The sequence below is a fragment of the Calidris pugnax genome, unplaced genomic scaffold, assembly GCF_001431845.1.
Source record: "Calidris pugnax isolate Ruff unplaced genomic scaffold, ASM143184v1 scaffold68, whole genome shotgun sequence".
NCBI lineage: Eukaryota > Metazoa > Chordata > Aves > Charadriiformes > Scolopacidae > Calidris > Calidris pugnax.
This window is the reverse complement of record NW_015090921.1, coordinates 6,250,312-6,263,187: the sequence shown is the minus strand read 5'-3', so window position 1 is coordinate 6,263,187 and position 12,876 is coordinate 6,250,312. Positions and strand designations below refer to the sequence as shown.

Here is a 12,876-nt window from a genome sequence, read left to right as displayed (position 1 = left end):
TAACCAAAAAGGACCATAGCAGAATTTAACACTGGGGACAACTTTAAAAATCCTATCCTTGACTATCCGGTGAGCCTTGGGCGCTCCGGGTACGCTATCTGGTGAGTCTTGGGCACTCCGGGCACGTGGTAAGCTCTTGGCACCTCTTCATGTTTCTGCAAATTGACACTTTGGGATGGGAATCACGCAGCCAGGCAGAAGTGTGGGATACTCCTGACCACAGGGATGATTTATGCCAGGTTAAATCAATCCTAGAACTAGGAGAGGATGACAGCCCTATGCCATATGCTACGGCCTGCTCTCGGCTATTACTTCTCAGGGGTGTCAAAGGGCATTTATGAAAGTGTATCATGACTGACAATACTGATATAAAATTAGCAGCACAGCCCTTCTATAGACGTGCTCAGAGAAGTTCAATAGATCTGTTGCAAGTAAGAGGAGCAGGACACTGCACTTTTTGCCTCAGCTTTGGTCCCAGAGTCTTACTTTTCCTTCCAACTTGGTCATCTTCCCAGGAAGACAACTTTTAAGATTCATTTAGCAGTAGGGCTCATTCACCCTGGTATACTGTCAATCTGTTTATTAAAAAGCCAAAGACCTTGAGGTTGGAAATATGCAAGATAGTAAGTGAACACGGCCTTGTACATCATGCAGAACCCACTTTAGGGACCTCCAAGGGACACTAAACATTTTTGACCACATCAAGGTGAAAAGCTGGGAAGACTCACCAGAATGTTTCCCTTGGCTTCATGTAAGAAATGCAGCGCCAGCTCCTGGTTGGTTCCAGCCCCAGGAAAGATGCTTGAACAGGCAGCAGCAAGAAGGTTTTCCACTATTTCCACAGAAGTACCAAAAAAATTCAGATAGGATGACAGCCCTATGCCATATGCTACGGCCTGCTCTCGGCTATTACTTCTCAGGGGTGTCAAAGGGCATTTATGAAAGTGTATCATGACTGACAATACTGATATAAAATTAGCAGCACAGCCCTTCTATAGACGTGCTCAGAGAAGTTCAATAGATCTGTTGCAAGTAAGAGGAGCAGGACACTGCACTTTTTGCCTCAGCTTTGGTCCCAGAGTCTTACTTTTCCTTCCAACTTGGTCATCTTCCCAGGAAGACAACTTTTAAGATTCATTTAGCAGTAGGGCTCATTCACCCTGGTATACTGTCAATCTGTTTATTAAAAAGCCAAACACCTTGAGGTTGGAAATATGCAAGATAGTAAGTGAACATGGCCTTGTACATCATGCAGAACCCACTTTAGGGACCTCCAAGGGACACTAAACATTTCTGACCACATCAAGGTGAAAAGCAGGGAAGACTCACCAGAATGTTTCCCTTGGCTTCATGTAAGAAATGCAGCGCCAGCTCCTGGTTGGTTCCAGCCCCAGGAAAAATGCTTGAACAGGCAGCAGCGAGAAGGTTTTCCACTATTTCCACAGAAATACCAAAAAATTCAGATAAGAAGATTAAAATGGAGTTTCCTACAGGATTTGCATCATTAATTAGCTCTTTTGAATCAGAGTTAGATATAACAAAGTAAAAGTCTTAGAGAAGCTGGATGTCCTTGCAAATTTATCTGGGTCAAATTTGGACACAAGAACTCACTAGAACATGAGGTCAGGGAGCATTACTCCGTATGCAGCACTACTTACGCATGGAGTTTCTTGCAAGTCTCCTCCCTCCTATAATGTCTTCCCACCTCCCTTCACCTCCAATATTTCCTGAATTCCACCTTACGCTGTGAATTTTCATTTCACAATACCTTTTTTTTTTTTTTGCTCTCATGAGAAAGATTTCTTCCAAGCCTGCCCACTTCCTCTTCCTTTCAGGATTTAAACGTGCCCCAGCCCACATGTACTAACAGCAGAGAGCTCCCCAGGGCTGCTGCTGCTGCCACAACTCATGCTTCCTCAGCCTGAATGCAGTCTGCAACTTGAGCTTTCAAAAATACTATTATGTCTGGAACATCCCTTGAAAATACAGAAGTTGAGGGCACGTGGCGTTCACATGTTGACAAATCCTTTTTTTTTTTTTTTTTTGCTCTCGTGAGAAAGATTTCTTCCAAGCCTGCCCACTTCCTCTTCCTTTCAGGATTTAAACGTGCCCCAGCCCACATGTACTAACAGCAGAGAGCTCCCCAGGGCTGCTGCTGCTGCTGCCACAACTCCGCAGAGAGCTCCCCAGGGCTGCTGCTGCTGCCACAACTCATGCTTCCTCAGCCTGAATGCAGTCTGCAACTTGAGCTTTCAAAAATACTATTATGTCTGGAACATCCCTTGAAAATACAGAAGTTGAGGGCACGTGGCGTTCACATGTTGACAAAGACAAGGAAGTTGCACTCTTTTTTTTTTTTTTTTTGCTCTCGTGAGAAAGATTTCTTCCAAGCCTGCCCACTTCCTCTTCCTTTCAGGATTTAAACATGCCCCAGCCCACATGTACTAACAGCAGAGAGCTCCCCAGGGCTGCTGCTGCTGCTGCCACAACTCCTGCTTCCTCAGCCTGAATGCAGTCTGCAACTTGAGTTTTCAAAAATACTATTATGTCTGGAACATCCCTTGAAAATACAGAAGTTGAGGGCACGCGGCGTTCACATGTTAACAAAGACAAGGAAGTTTCACTGAGTAAAAGGCTGCTCTTTGCAGTACAAATGGTCCCAGTTTTAGCTCAATTAAAAAAAAACATTCCTATCCATCTACCTCCTGAGTGTTCTCAAGAAACACTCAAAAATGGCACTTGACTGGCAGCTCTGACAGATTTTAAATTATGCCGAGAGCAGACACATGCTTACCCCTACAACTACTGTGACAATTCAGTCCTATTTCCCAGCCTTCCACATTCTTACCATTCTCTTGGGTGACTTTGTTGGTTTCCAGGTCTCCCCATGGCTGCCACACCAGCTCTGCTTTGTGTTCATCAGCTGCTGCCAGAGATCTGTCTTGGAGTGATGGGATTTCTGCTTGAAAGCGAGTTCCTACATTTATTCGCCTGCAGAAAAGGTAACAAGTAACGGTCAGGCCCCCTTTCCAACAGCCAGAAAATCTCCATCTCTGCAAGAAACACTAATTATGAAGAAACTGAAATGCGTATAACTGCTCTGGCATATAACATGAACAACTTTCAGGTGTGGTAGGTTACCTTAACAAGCATGACTCAAAAGGTGAGAGGTTTTACATCCACTACCAGTTTCCGTTGTCTTATCAACAATGGTTGAAATTGTATTTGAATTAGGATCTCCTAATAACCGCTCAAAGAACAGTTATTAGCTTTCAATAATCATTACTTTTTGAGAGGCTGTCATACGGACTTCTCTCATAGCAAGCTCCTTCCTCATGCGTAAGTTTGGTGAGCTTTTTTAAGTATTGATGTTTTGCCAGCCGTAGCTATAGAATTATAGCATTATCTAGGTTGAAAAGGACTTCTGGAGACTATCTGGTCCAACTCTCCATTCAAAGCAGGATCAATCTCAAAGCCTGGTCCTTTATGATCTTGACAAGCTAGTATCTTCTAGAAACTAACAACGGAAACCAAAAATATAAAACAATGACAGCTGTATTGCTCATTCTGTATCAAAACCAAATCCCATTCTTTGAGCAACAATCCCATACTTTTAGATTCTCAATTAGCAGACAGATTTTTCACAACATGCAATCCACATACTTGCTTTAAGTCAAGTGACCTTCCACAGAGATTCTACTCTGTATTAGCAAACAGGGTTCTGTGCACAGAGGTGGGTAAGAACCACCATCGAAAGCCTGCTCTACCAGACTTGGAGGCCTGAAGATCTACACCAACAGCACAGCAAGCAGCAAGAGCATCTACACTTCTCATTCAGTGGCAAAATGCACAGACAGTAGCTACACAAACTCACTGTAGCTGAAAAAAAATATGTTGGGTGTAAAATGTTTGTAAAGTATTTTGTGTAAGTTCAGGGACAGCTTTCTAAGTAATATAGCAACTATGTACACAATTCAGAGGTCCAGAAGAGAGAGCAAAAGAAATGTGCAAACTAAGCTAGAAAAAAAGGCCCTTCAGAAAACCAAGATATTTGGTAACAGCTGCTGCTCAAACCACTTTAAATATCATGAAAATCCCCTATTCTGAAATAAGATAAATATGCTTAGTGAAAAATATTCCTCTTTCAGATGTCAGTCAACTAGCACCATTCTGGTAGCTCCTGAAATAATAAAGGATGGGGAAATAAGCCCTTTTTTTAAGGCAGTAGATGAGACAGTGCCCAGAAGATGATTAAACTCTGGAGTTTGCTGTGATTGTCAGGTCTTGGCTTGGTTCACCCCCAGCATGAGGGGAAACACAATTACCAGAGAAAAAAAAGCATGATCTAGTACAGTATGAATAGGAACAAAAATATGTGAGAAACACCAGCCTCCAGACTTTTCTGGTCCTTTGCTGTTCTGAAGTAAAACATACACGTCTATTATGAAAGGAAGAGTCTGGAAAAGGTGTGGGGAGGCCTTGAAAGAATACATATAATGGAATCACACAATTGTCAGAGTTGGAAGGGACCTCTAGAGATCATCCAGTCCAACTCCCCTGCTAAGCAGGATTGCCCAGAGCACATCACTCAGGACTGCATCCAGGTGGGTCTTGAAAATCTTCAGAGAAGGGGACTCTACAACCTCCCTGGGAAGCCTGTTCCAGTGCTCACCTACACAAAAACCCAGGGAGATAATAGCAAATGTTCCAATAGGATGTTTTGAAGTCCTAGAAGACTGTGCTATGAGAGGGAAGGAAGAGGGCATAATTTTTTGTTATGGAAAGGGAAGAAGGTAACACCTTCCTGTCTATTCCGTATTTCCTGCCTATTTTGCTATTGTCAGTCACTTCACCCATCCCAATTATCTTGGACAGAAACAGCACAATTAAGACCAAAAATTTTGGCAATTTTGAGAGATTTTTGGTCTCAAGGCACAGACCCCTCTGGCCTCACTTGTGAGAGAGAAAGATGAAATTGGAAGAACTGGAAGGAAAGAATGTGGGCTTGAAGAGCTATCAGAAGTTACTTTTGATCTTGAAACTCATCTTGGAATATGGCATTGCTAGACTAGAAAAGCCTAAGTATTAGAACTTGTACCTGCAATGTTTAAATAAAACCAGATTTCTACTGCAAGGGTTGTTGACCTGAGTAACCTGATCCAATTTGGTCAGCCCCCAGCAAGGGCTTGGACCAAATGACCTCCAGAGGCCCATTCAAGCTATGTTATTCACAGAATCACAGAATCTTCTAGGTTGGGAGGGACCTCAAAGATCATCTTGTCCAACCGTCAACCTAACTGACAAAAATAGACACCCGCACAACAAACAAGAAGCATCACCATCACTAAACCATACCTCCCAGCACTACATCAACCTGTCTTTTGAACACCTCCAGGGATGGTGCCTCAACCACCTCCCTGGGCAGCCCATTCCAATGGCTGATGACCCTTTCAGTGAAAAATTTTTTCCTAATATCCAGCCTGAACCTCCCCTGGCGTAACTTGAGGCCATTTCCTCTCGTCCTGTCGCCTGTGATTTGGGAGAAGAGACCGACTCCAATCGTATTCCACGATTGCCTTGCTGATGAAGCCTGGATTTCAGTACAGCAAAAGCTCATCTGTAGGCACTGTAGTGCTCCCAGGACACCCCGGTAAACAGCGGGGTGTGGGAACATCCAGAATCGAGGCTGTGAATTGGGAAGGCAATTCACAGCTGACGGGTCACAGCTATATTTGAGGCTGGCTGAGGGGTGGCTTTAGGACTTTGAAGCAACTGAACTGCAAAGCCAGGAGGCCACAAAGAGCTGTGACACCAGCTGCCTGTTGTACCACTTCACAAATAGAAGCATTAAGCTTCGTTATCACATTTCCTATCCCACATCTCTGCCATGAAATGACCTTTCGAGAAGCATGAGCAGAAGGTCTGGCAAAGCACAAGTAATTAAGAACACAATATTGGATAATCACAAGTTGCAGTCAACCTCTGACAAAGTCAAGACTTCAGGTCAAATTAAACATTTTTTTATGGCATCCTACCATATTTTTTGATAGAAGATAAGTCTACATAACTGACCACAGCAGTGCTGCACAAAAAAACTTCAAAGCAGCAAACTGATTGCTTCAACAACACAGAGTATCACAGAGTGATACTAGTTTGATAATTTATCTTAGTTAAAAGTTAAAGCTATGTACCTGTGTAAGCATCTCTTCAGCAAGACTTAAGATGACAGCAAGATAAGTCTCTGCACATAACTCCCTTTTGGCAACGGGAGATGAACTTGCATTACTAATTACTACGGTTTGAAATTTCCAGCAACAAATTTGAAAAATTTCACACACAACTAAAATTGCAGCTAACTTTATGTCAGTAACTTCAGCAGTTCAAACCAACACATATGATGTAGAACACAGAGAGAGGTCAAAGATCAAGACCCGGGAGGAAACAAAATAATACTTGTTCAAGAAGAGGTTCCCCTGGTTTGGCATGAAATGAACCAACAACAAAAAGATGAATTAAGCCATTTTCAAAACAGATTTAAAAACAACAAAACAAACCAAACAAAAAAAACCCAAACCACCAAACCCCTAAACAACAAGAAACCACACCAAATGTGCTTATTTCCATCAATGGGCTCAGCCTGGAAGGGATTTGCAAAGGTGACAAGAATAATCTGAGTTCATTCATAATGGTGACATTCGCTCAGGACAGCCTGCTGCCAGAAGTGCAGAAAACTTGGCTTCAAACAGGAAGGCAGAATGGAAAAAGGGCATGAAAAAATAAATTGTCAGCAAATACTCCAGCCAATTTTTATAATATAAGCCATTTTTGCGAAAAAAAAAAAAAAGTAAAAAGAAGCCTAGCATTTCTTTGGGGAGAGTTTGAGTTAAATATCTCCGATGTTACAGGATACGCTGCAGAGGCAGAGCAGAGATTCCTGACTGCAGAGTCAGCACAGCAGAGCCACGTAGGTGGTTTTATGCCATAAGGGCGTTTCCGTGCCGTGCATCTCCATGTTCAGATTTTGCAAGAGTTCATTAACCTAGGTATAATCATGAATTGGAATTACCTTGCTGCAGTTCCACAGCACTGAACTGGAGCTGATAACACTCCCAGAGGGTTTGCACGGGCTGTGCAGAGACATTTGCTGCTCTGCTCAGCTTTAGCAGGACTGGCACCAAGCCTAAGCTCCTAACTTCCAAACTCTGTTCCCGAGCGCTGCTGGGTCCACGTGGCTGAGCTTTCCCAGCACAGAGCCAGCTAAAAAGACTAACGAGGCTTATTAGCTCAGGCCACACACCCTGAATGCAATAGGCTGCAGTGCTTCCAGCCTGAGCTAGCCCAAGAGGCAGCCAAGTTGTGTTTGCAGCCGCGCTGCAGCTCATGATGCACACCGCGTGGATCTCTGCAATCTGACCAGGCCATGTGAGAGCTAACTACATTTTTCCATACTATGTTTCAGTCTTTCTCTAAAGAAGCATTATTTCCCCACTCTAAAACAAACACGCAGCATGCAAAGATGTGTTTGTACACAATAAAACAGGACAGATTCACCTTTAGCTAACCAGTAGGATTTCAGCCCAGAGACAGGTGAGCAGTAACAGAAAGCAGCTAACATCACCAGAATTACAAGGTGCATTTGCCCAAACAAACATTCTTTAGTTGTACGGACTGATTTTTGATAAGGACAATTTATATTTTGAATCACTAATAGGAATAGCTTTGACGTTTCTAGGACGTTTATAACACTTAAACATTCCCCTGTACATCAACACCACATCAACTGTACAGGGAGCAGCTTGAAGGTTTAGGAGAAAGAAAAGAAGCACATTTTCTACCAGGGTAAGAATGTACTGGGTACTTACGGTTCAATGCTGACTGGGGTGGCTTCCCCCACCACCGTAAGAACAGGAGGGGTAACTTCTGAACTATCTGCAAGGAAAAGAAAGAACTGCTCAGACAGTTCGTCTTTGCATTTGAGACATATTCTTCACACTGCTTGTAAATCTATCAGAGCTATCCATCTCTCAAAAAAGGGCCCCATACCCTAAAGGAGTTTAAGATGATGTTAAGTAAGAGCTGACCTTCCAGTCACCATCTACACCTTAGTAACAGCTATTTACTACCCCTTCAATTCAAGATAATGACAATCTACTAAATAGGAGGAACAAACGTTTCCATTCCTAAGAAGGTCAGTAGGGGGTGTTGCAGATTGCTTGTGAAGGCATCTTGACATGCATACCCAGATGGAAGCAACATGGCATTTCCTCCAGCCTAGCTCCCCAGAACATTGCGAAGAAGTCCCAGTTCCCCATAACCACACCTCCTGAAGTCATGATCTTCCTCCTATTACTCCACAGTTCCTAATCATAAATTAGTCAAGAAAGGAAGGAAAAAGTGGAACTTACTTGATCGAAGCAGAGTTCTGTGAGCACTTTTAGGAGTCATTGGAGGTGGAACCGAATGACCACCTGAAGAGAGGATAGCATTAAAGTATAGCCCAGATCCTTCTCTCACTGGACTAAGGATTGGCGGAGGAGTGTAAGGAGGTAGCTCAAAGTTCTTATCTGAAGGATGATCTGCCAGACGGACAGGTGACCGTAAGTGGCTCTGATACGGAGTAATGTTAGAATAAACAGGTGGTGCAATAAAGGTGCCGGCTTTTGGTGGTATGAAGAGTGGCTCAGGTCTCGGCCGCTGCTTTGGTTTCCGGATGAAGCCCTCTGTTTCATCCTTTGGAACAGCATCTTCATGCTATTAGAAAAAAAATTACATACTTCAATTCATTTTAAAACCTCAGGTCATTTGAAAAACTTAAGTGAGATGACAATATTCTTTCCTGGCAGCTCAAAATCTGGATAGGGCAGCTGGAGGGTGTCTCAATAGTTAGCACAAAGGGAAAGAGGGAGGAAGAAGGGAACTAAATAGACACAGGAACTATTAGGTAGCAACACTAGCTTGAAGTGCTTATGAAGTTATATTTTTACAGCAACTAGATATACGTCTGGTCCAACTTTTGGTTGGAAAGATAATGACCTCATGATAGCTTTAAAACAGGACACAGAAGTACAGCAGAACCCTGTGACACCAAATAGCAATATGACAACAGAAGACAATGTAACAATACTGTCTTAGATGGCCAAGCATTTAAATGCAGAAAAACCTCCTTAGATGCCTGCCATTTCTCTGGTATCTGAATATTCTACTGTACTTCTGAAGAGAAGAGACAAAAAGAGCCCCCAAAACAAAAAAACCCACTCAACAGCACCACACTGAAGGAGGACACACAAGTACTGACCTTCAGAACCTAAGTAACAGATTTCAATTCCATGAGAACAAATCTTCACTTTGGATTTTATTCATATACAGAGATATATGCACTACCCTACTTATTACTACCTATGTATGGATGGAGAGAGCACTCTTTAGACAGACTATTTATTCTACTGTTACTGACCATCTGGCTTTATTCACTGTTCAGAAGCGGGGAACTGCTTGGCTGCACCTGCATTAGCTGTAGCTCATGAAAAGCCAGCGATGCCCAAATACATGGCAACATTATGATGAAAAAAAGAATCCACAGTACCCAGACTACATTAATTCCAAGTTCAAGTCTTGAGATCAAACTACTTTAATAGAAAAGCTTATAGATAAAAACTACATAATTAATTCTAACAGATTTGGCTCAACTTCGGTTTCTTAGTTTACCCATACCTGATTTGAGGTTTCCATGTTAGTATTACGATTAGATCGCCTCCGAGTGACTATCACAGAAGGCTTGCGGTCACAAGGAGTTCGATCATTTGTTTGGCCTCTCTGGAGCTTTCCATCCTCGGACTTTTCCTTTCCAAGGCTCTGCAGGTCAATTTTTCTCACTGGGACAGACACAGGAATGATAAGAGGCACAAGGCTGTTATCCTCCCGCGCTCTTTTTGGAGCTGGTGAAGAACCAGCGAATTCCACAACATTTTTTGCAGCTGTAGGTCCTGGAGCTGATATCAGCACACTCTTCTTCTCTTCTGAAGTATCCAGTTCCTGAGAAGAAAAATAGATTCCTTAAGAGTTCTGTAGTACTTACATAATAGATCTGCTATCTCACTTTCAGTGTGTATCAAGTTTCTCAATGCAATTTGTAAGCTGAAATGGATTTGGAGAAGTGTTACTGGAGGAAAAAGAACACTTCACCACAGTGTTATCAAAATTTCTTAGAATTACTTGAGAATTGTATGAGGTCTCAACTGCTAGAATATTTTTACACATCATTTCTAAGTATCATTTTACTACCTATGGTTTAACGTTTTATTTTCCAGACGAATTTGTGCTCTGCCATATAACTTCCAACAAAGGTTCTTCAGTTTTAGTCATGATTATAAGCTGCAGGTTATTAATTTCAAATATTGGACTTCTGTTGCAGGAAAGACTGAACCACGATAATCTTAATTAAATCTCTCATACAAAAACCAGAGCTAGCTTTTTGCTGCATTTTTTCTGATTCACACAACAGAAGCAACTTTTTTATTGTAACTGGAGCCTTTGAGGTTTGTTGCCTAACCAGGCTTGAGCCCGAAGGACTTTTGCTCAGCAGAATCTACAAGGAATAACTGCAAGCTGGCACTTTTTGCATTGGTATTACAGCTTCCATGTCTCTGCTTTTTTTTTTTTTTACTCATGGAAACCCTAAAAAATTGAGCTCTAAGGAGGTGGGAATGGAGGATGAGTTATTGAATAAACACACAGACACTGTAACACCAAATGGCTTCAAGTACTGTTAGGTAAGTGATTTCTAGTCCTTCAAATAACTCTCCATGTGTTCATTCCACTCTCAATTCAAAAGCCAGTCCCTTAGAAGCCAAACGTTAAAGTACAACTTTCAAAAACGTCTCTCTTCAGGGATGTAGAAGGCCTTCTTGAGCTCTGGTGAAGAGCAATCTAGATGATGTAGAAGATGCCCCTTTTGGTGTTTCAGAACTTTTCTCTAACTTAAGAGCTCTGTTTGGAAAGCCTTTGGATAGGATGAGGTATACAAACTCACTGTCCATCAGAGCCACAATCTACTGAGGAATCTACCTGAACAGCCGTGTTTCATAGGTGGAAACTGAGCACACTATCTCTCAGGTATGACAAGAGGTCTCCAACCTGAACTTCCAAAATTTTGCACAGATTTACTGAAGGCTTCAAAAAAAAAAAAGTACTGTATGCCATTAACAGTACCTAATCCTGATTAAAAAGCTCACATAAGCAGGTTCTATCATAACGATTCAGACACGCTCCCAGTCATTTCTCTGTGGTCATAAAATCATATGGGGTTGGAAGGGATCTCTGGAGATCATCTAGTCCAACGCCCCCTGCCGGAGGGGGTCCACCTTGAGCAGGTTGCACAGGAACTTGTCCAGGTGGGTTTTGAATGTCTCCAGAGAAGGAAACTCCACCACCTCCCTAGGCAACTTGTTCCAGTGCTCTACCACTCTCACAGTAAAGAAGTTCCTCCTCACGTTTAGGTGGAACTTCTTATACTCAAGTTTGTGCCCATTTCCTCTTGTCCTGTCACTGGGCACCACTGAAAAAAGACCAGCCCCATCTTCCTGACTCCCTCCCTTTAAGTATTTATAAGCATTGATGAGATCCCCCCTAAGCCTTCTCTTCTCAAGACTAAAAAGACCCAAGTCCCTCAGCCTCTTCTTGTAAGGGAGATGCTCCAGGCCCCTAATCATCTTTGTGGCCCTAATAGATCAAGAAAGCTGGCTTCACTGATGAGCAAGAGAACATGCTCCAGCTGGCCCATGAAAAGTCAACCCATGATAGCCAGAAGGGCACTAGACTGTAGTCCCTCTTTCATACTATATATATATGAGGGAAGCACAACTGTATTGTCAGAAGACGCATCAGTCAGAGCCTGGAGTCAGTGCTCTGGCCTCTCTCCAGATAGCAAGTCCTGGTAATTTTTGTTCCATTTAAGAGCAAACAGGTCCACTCTGAAATGCTAAGCCATCAAAAAAAAAAAGGCAGGTGCCCAGCTTGAGCAAGTAAAATCAATCATATCAAGAAGATTTAGGACTGATTCCTGCCAAGACCTTTTGTTAGAGTAAGGCTAAGTGTGCACAGAAAGGTTTATCTCATAGGTGACACTGCAGGTTAGAAGTTTGACTACTTCTTCAGAGACTGGAGATATCTGCTCCCACCACACACTGAAGAAATACACAACTGAAAACTCACAACAGGCATCAGCTGCCCCAGACTGTCCTGCGGGAGGAATTAATGAGCTTGGAGGAACTAATGAGCTCTGAGGACCTCCTTTCACTCCAGACTGGTGATATGCACCAGTACTTTCTCATGAGACTACCAATTTTGGATTTGGAGGGCATTCATCATGCCGACAGATAGGTCCTCAGGGACCGCTACCCTCTTGACAGTAGAGGGCTCTTGTAAATTTTTGTAGCCTCCCTCCACTACTTCAGGAAAGAGAAACTAACAAGGATGCCTTTCTAAACATATAAACATGTAATCTACTGGAAACAGATGCCTGCTCCCACCAGTCCTGCCCATACCTGAAGAAGCAGCTCACATATGGCTTCATGCTGCTATACATGAGCCTCCGTTCGTCAGGGAAACGTATGCTGTAATCACCTGATTTCTGAAGCCTAGCTAAATATCTGGGATAGCTTTGGAGTCTTCTTCTGGCAGGAAGAGCCACAGTAGATAGCTGTGCACCACTGTTTAGAGCAGTACATCCATACCATATTCTTTACACCGCTGCCAAGAACAGCCTTGGTTTTAATCAGATTACTTTTTTTCTCCTGATATAGCTCTTCCTAGTGCAAGCACTCTAGCATACTGTCTGGGTACCTGAGAGAGTAACAGCAATCAAATAATTAATGGCAA

General features: G+C 42.7%; 1 protein-coding gene across 2 annotated transcripts in view; it reads right to left on the bottom strand.

Annotated features, from left to right (window-relative positions):
- The window catches only part of ELMSAN1 (ELM2 and Myb/SANT-like domain containing 1), a 42,965-nt gene that overhangs the window by 11,137 nt on the left and 18,952 nt on the right, over positions 1-12,876 (bottom strand). Inside the window, exons 3-7 of one of the 2 annotated variants that reach the window (XM_014950348.1) lie at positions 9,712-10,032; positions 8,406-8,751; positions 7,863-7,929; positions 2,849-2,991; positions 1,330-1,433 (exon numbers count right to left, since the gene is read on the bottom strand). In XM_014950348.1, coding sequence (XP_014805834.1) covers positions 1,330-1,433; positions 2,849-2,991; positions 7,863-7,929; positions 8,406-8,751; positions 9,712-10,032 — 981 coding nt within the window. Of the gene's footprint in view, positions 1-728; positions 833-1,329; positions 1,434-2,848; positions 2,992-7,862; positions 7,930-8,405; positions 8,752-9,711; positions 10,033-12,876 lie in introns of both variants that reach the window. The other variant, XM_014950349.1, reaches the window with a different exon arrangement.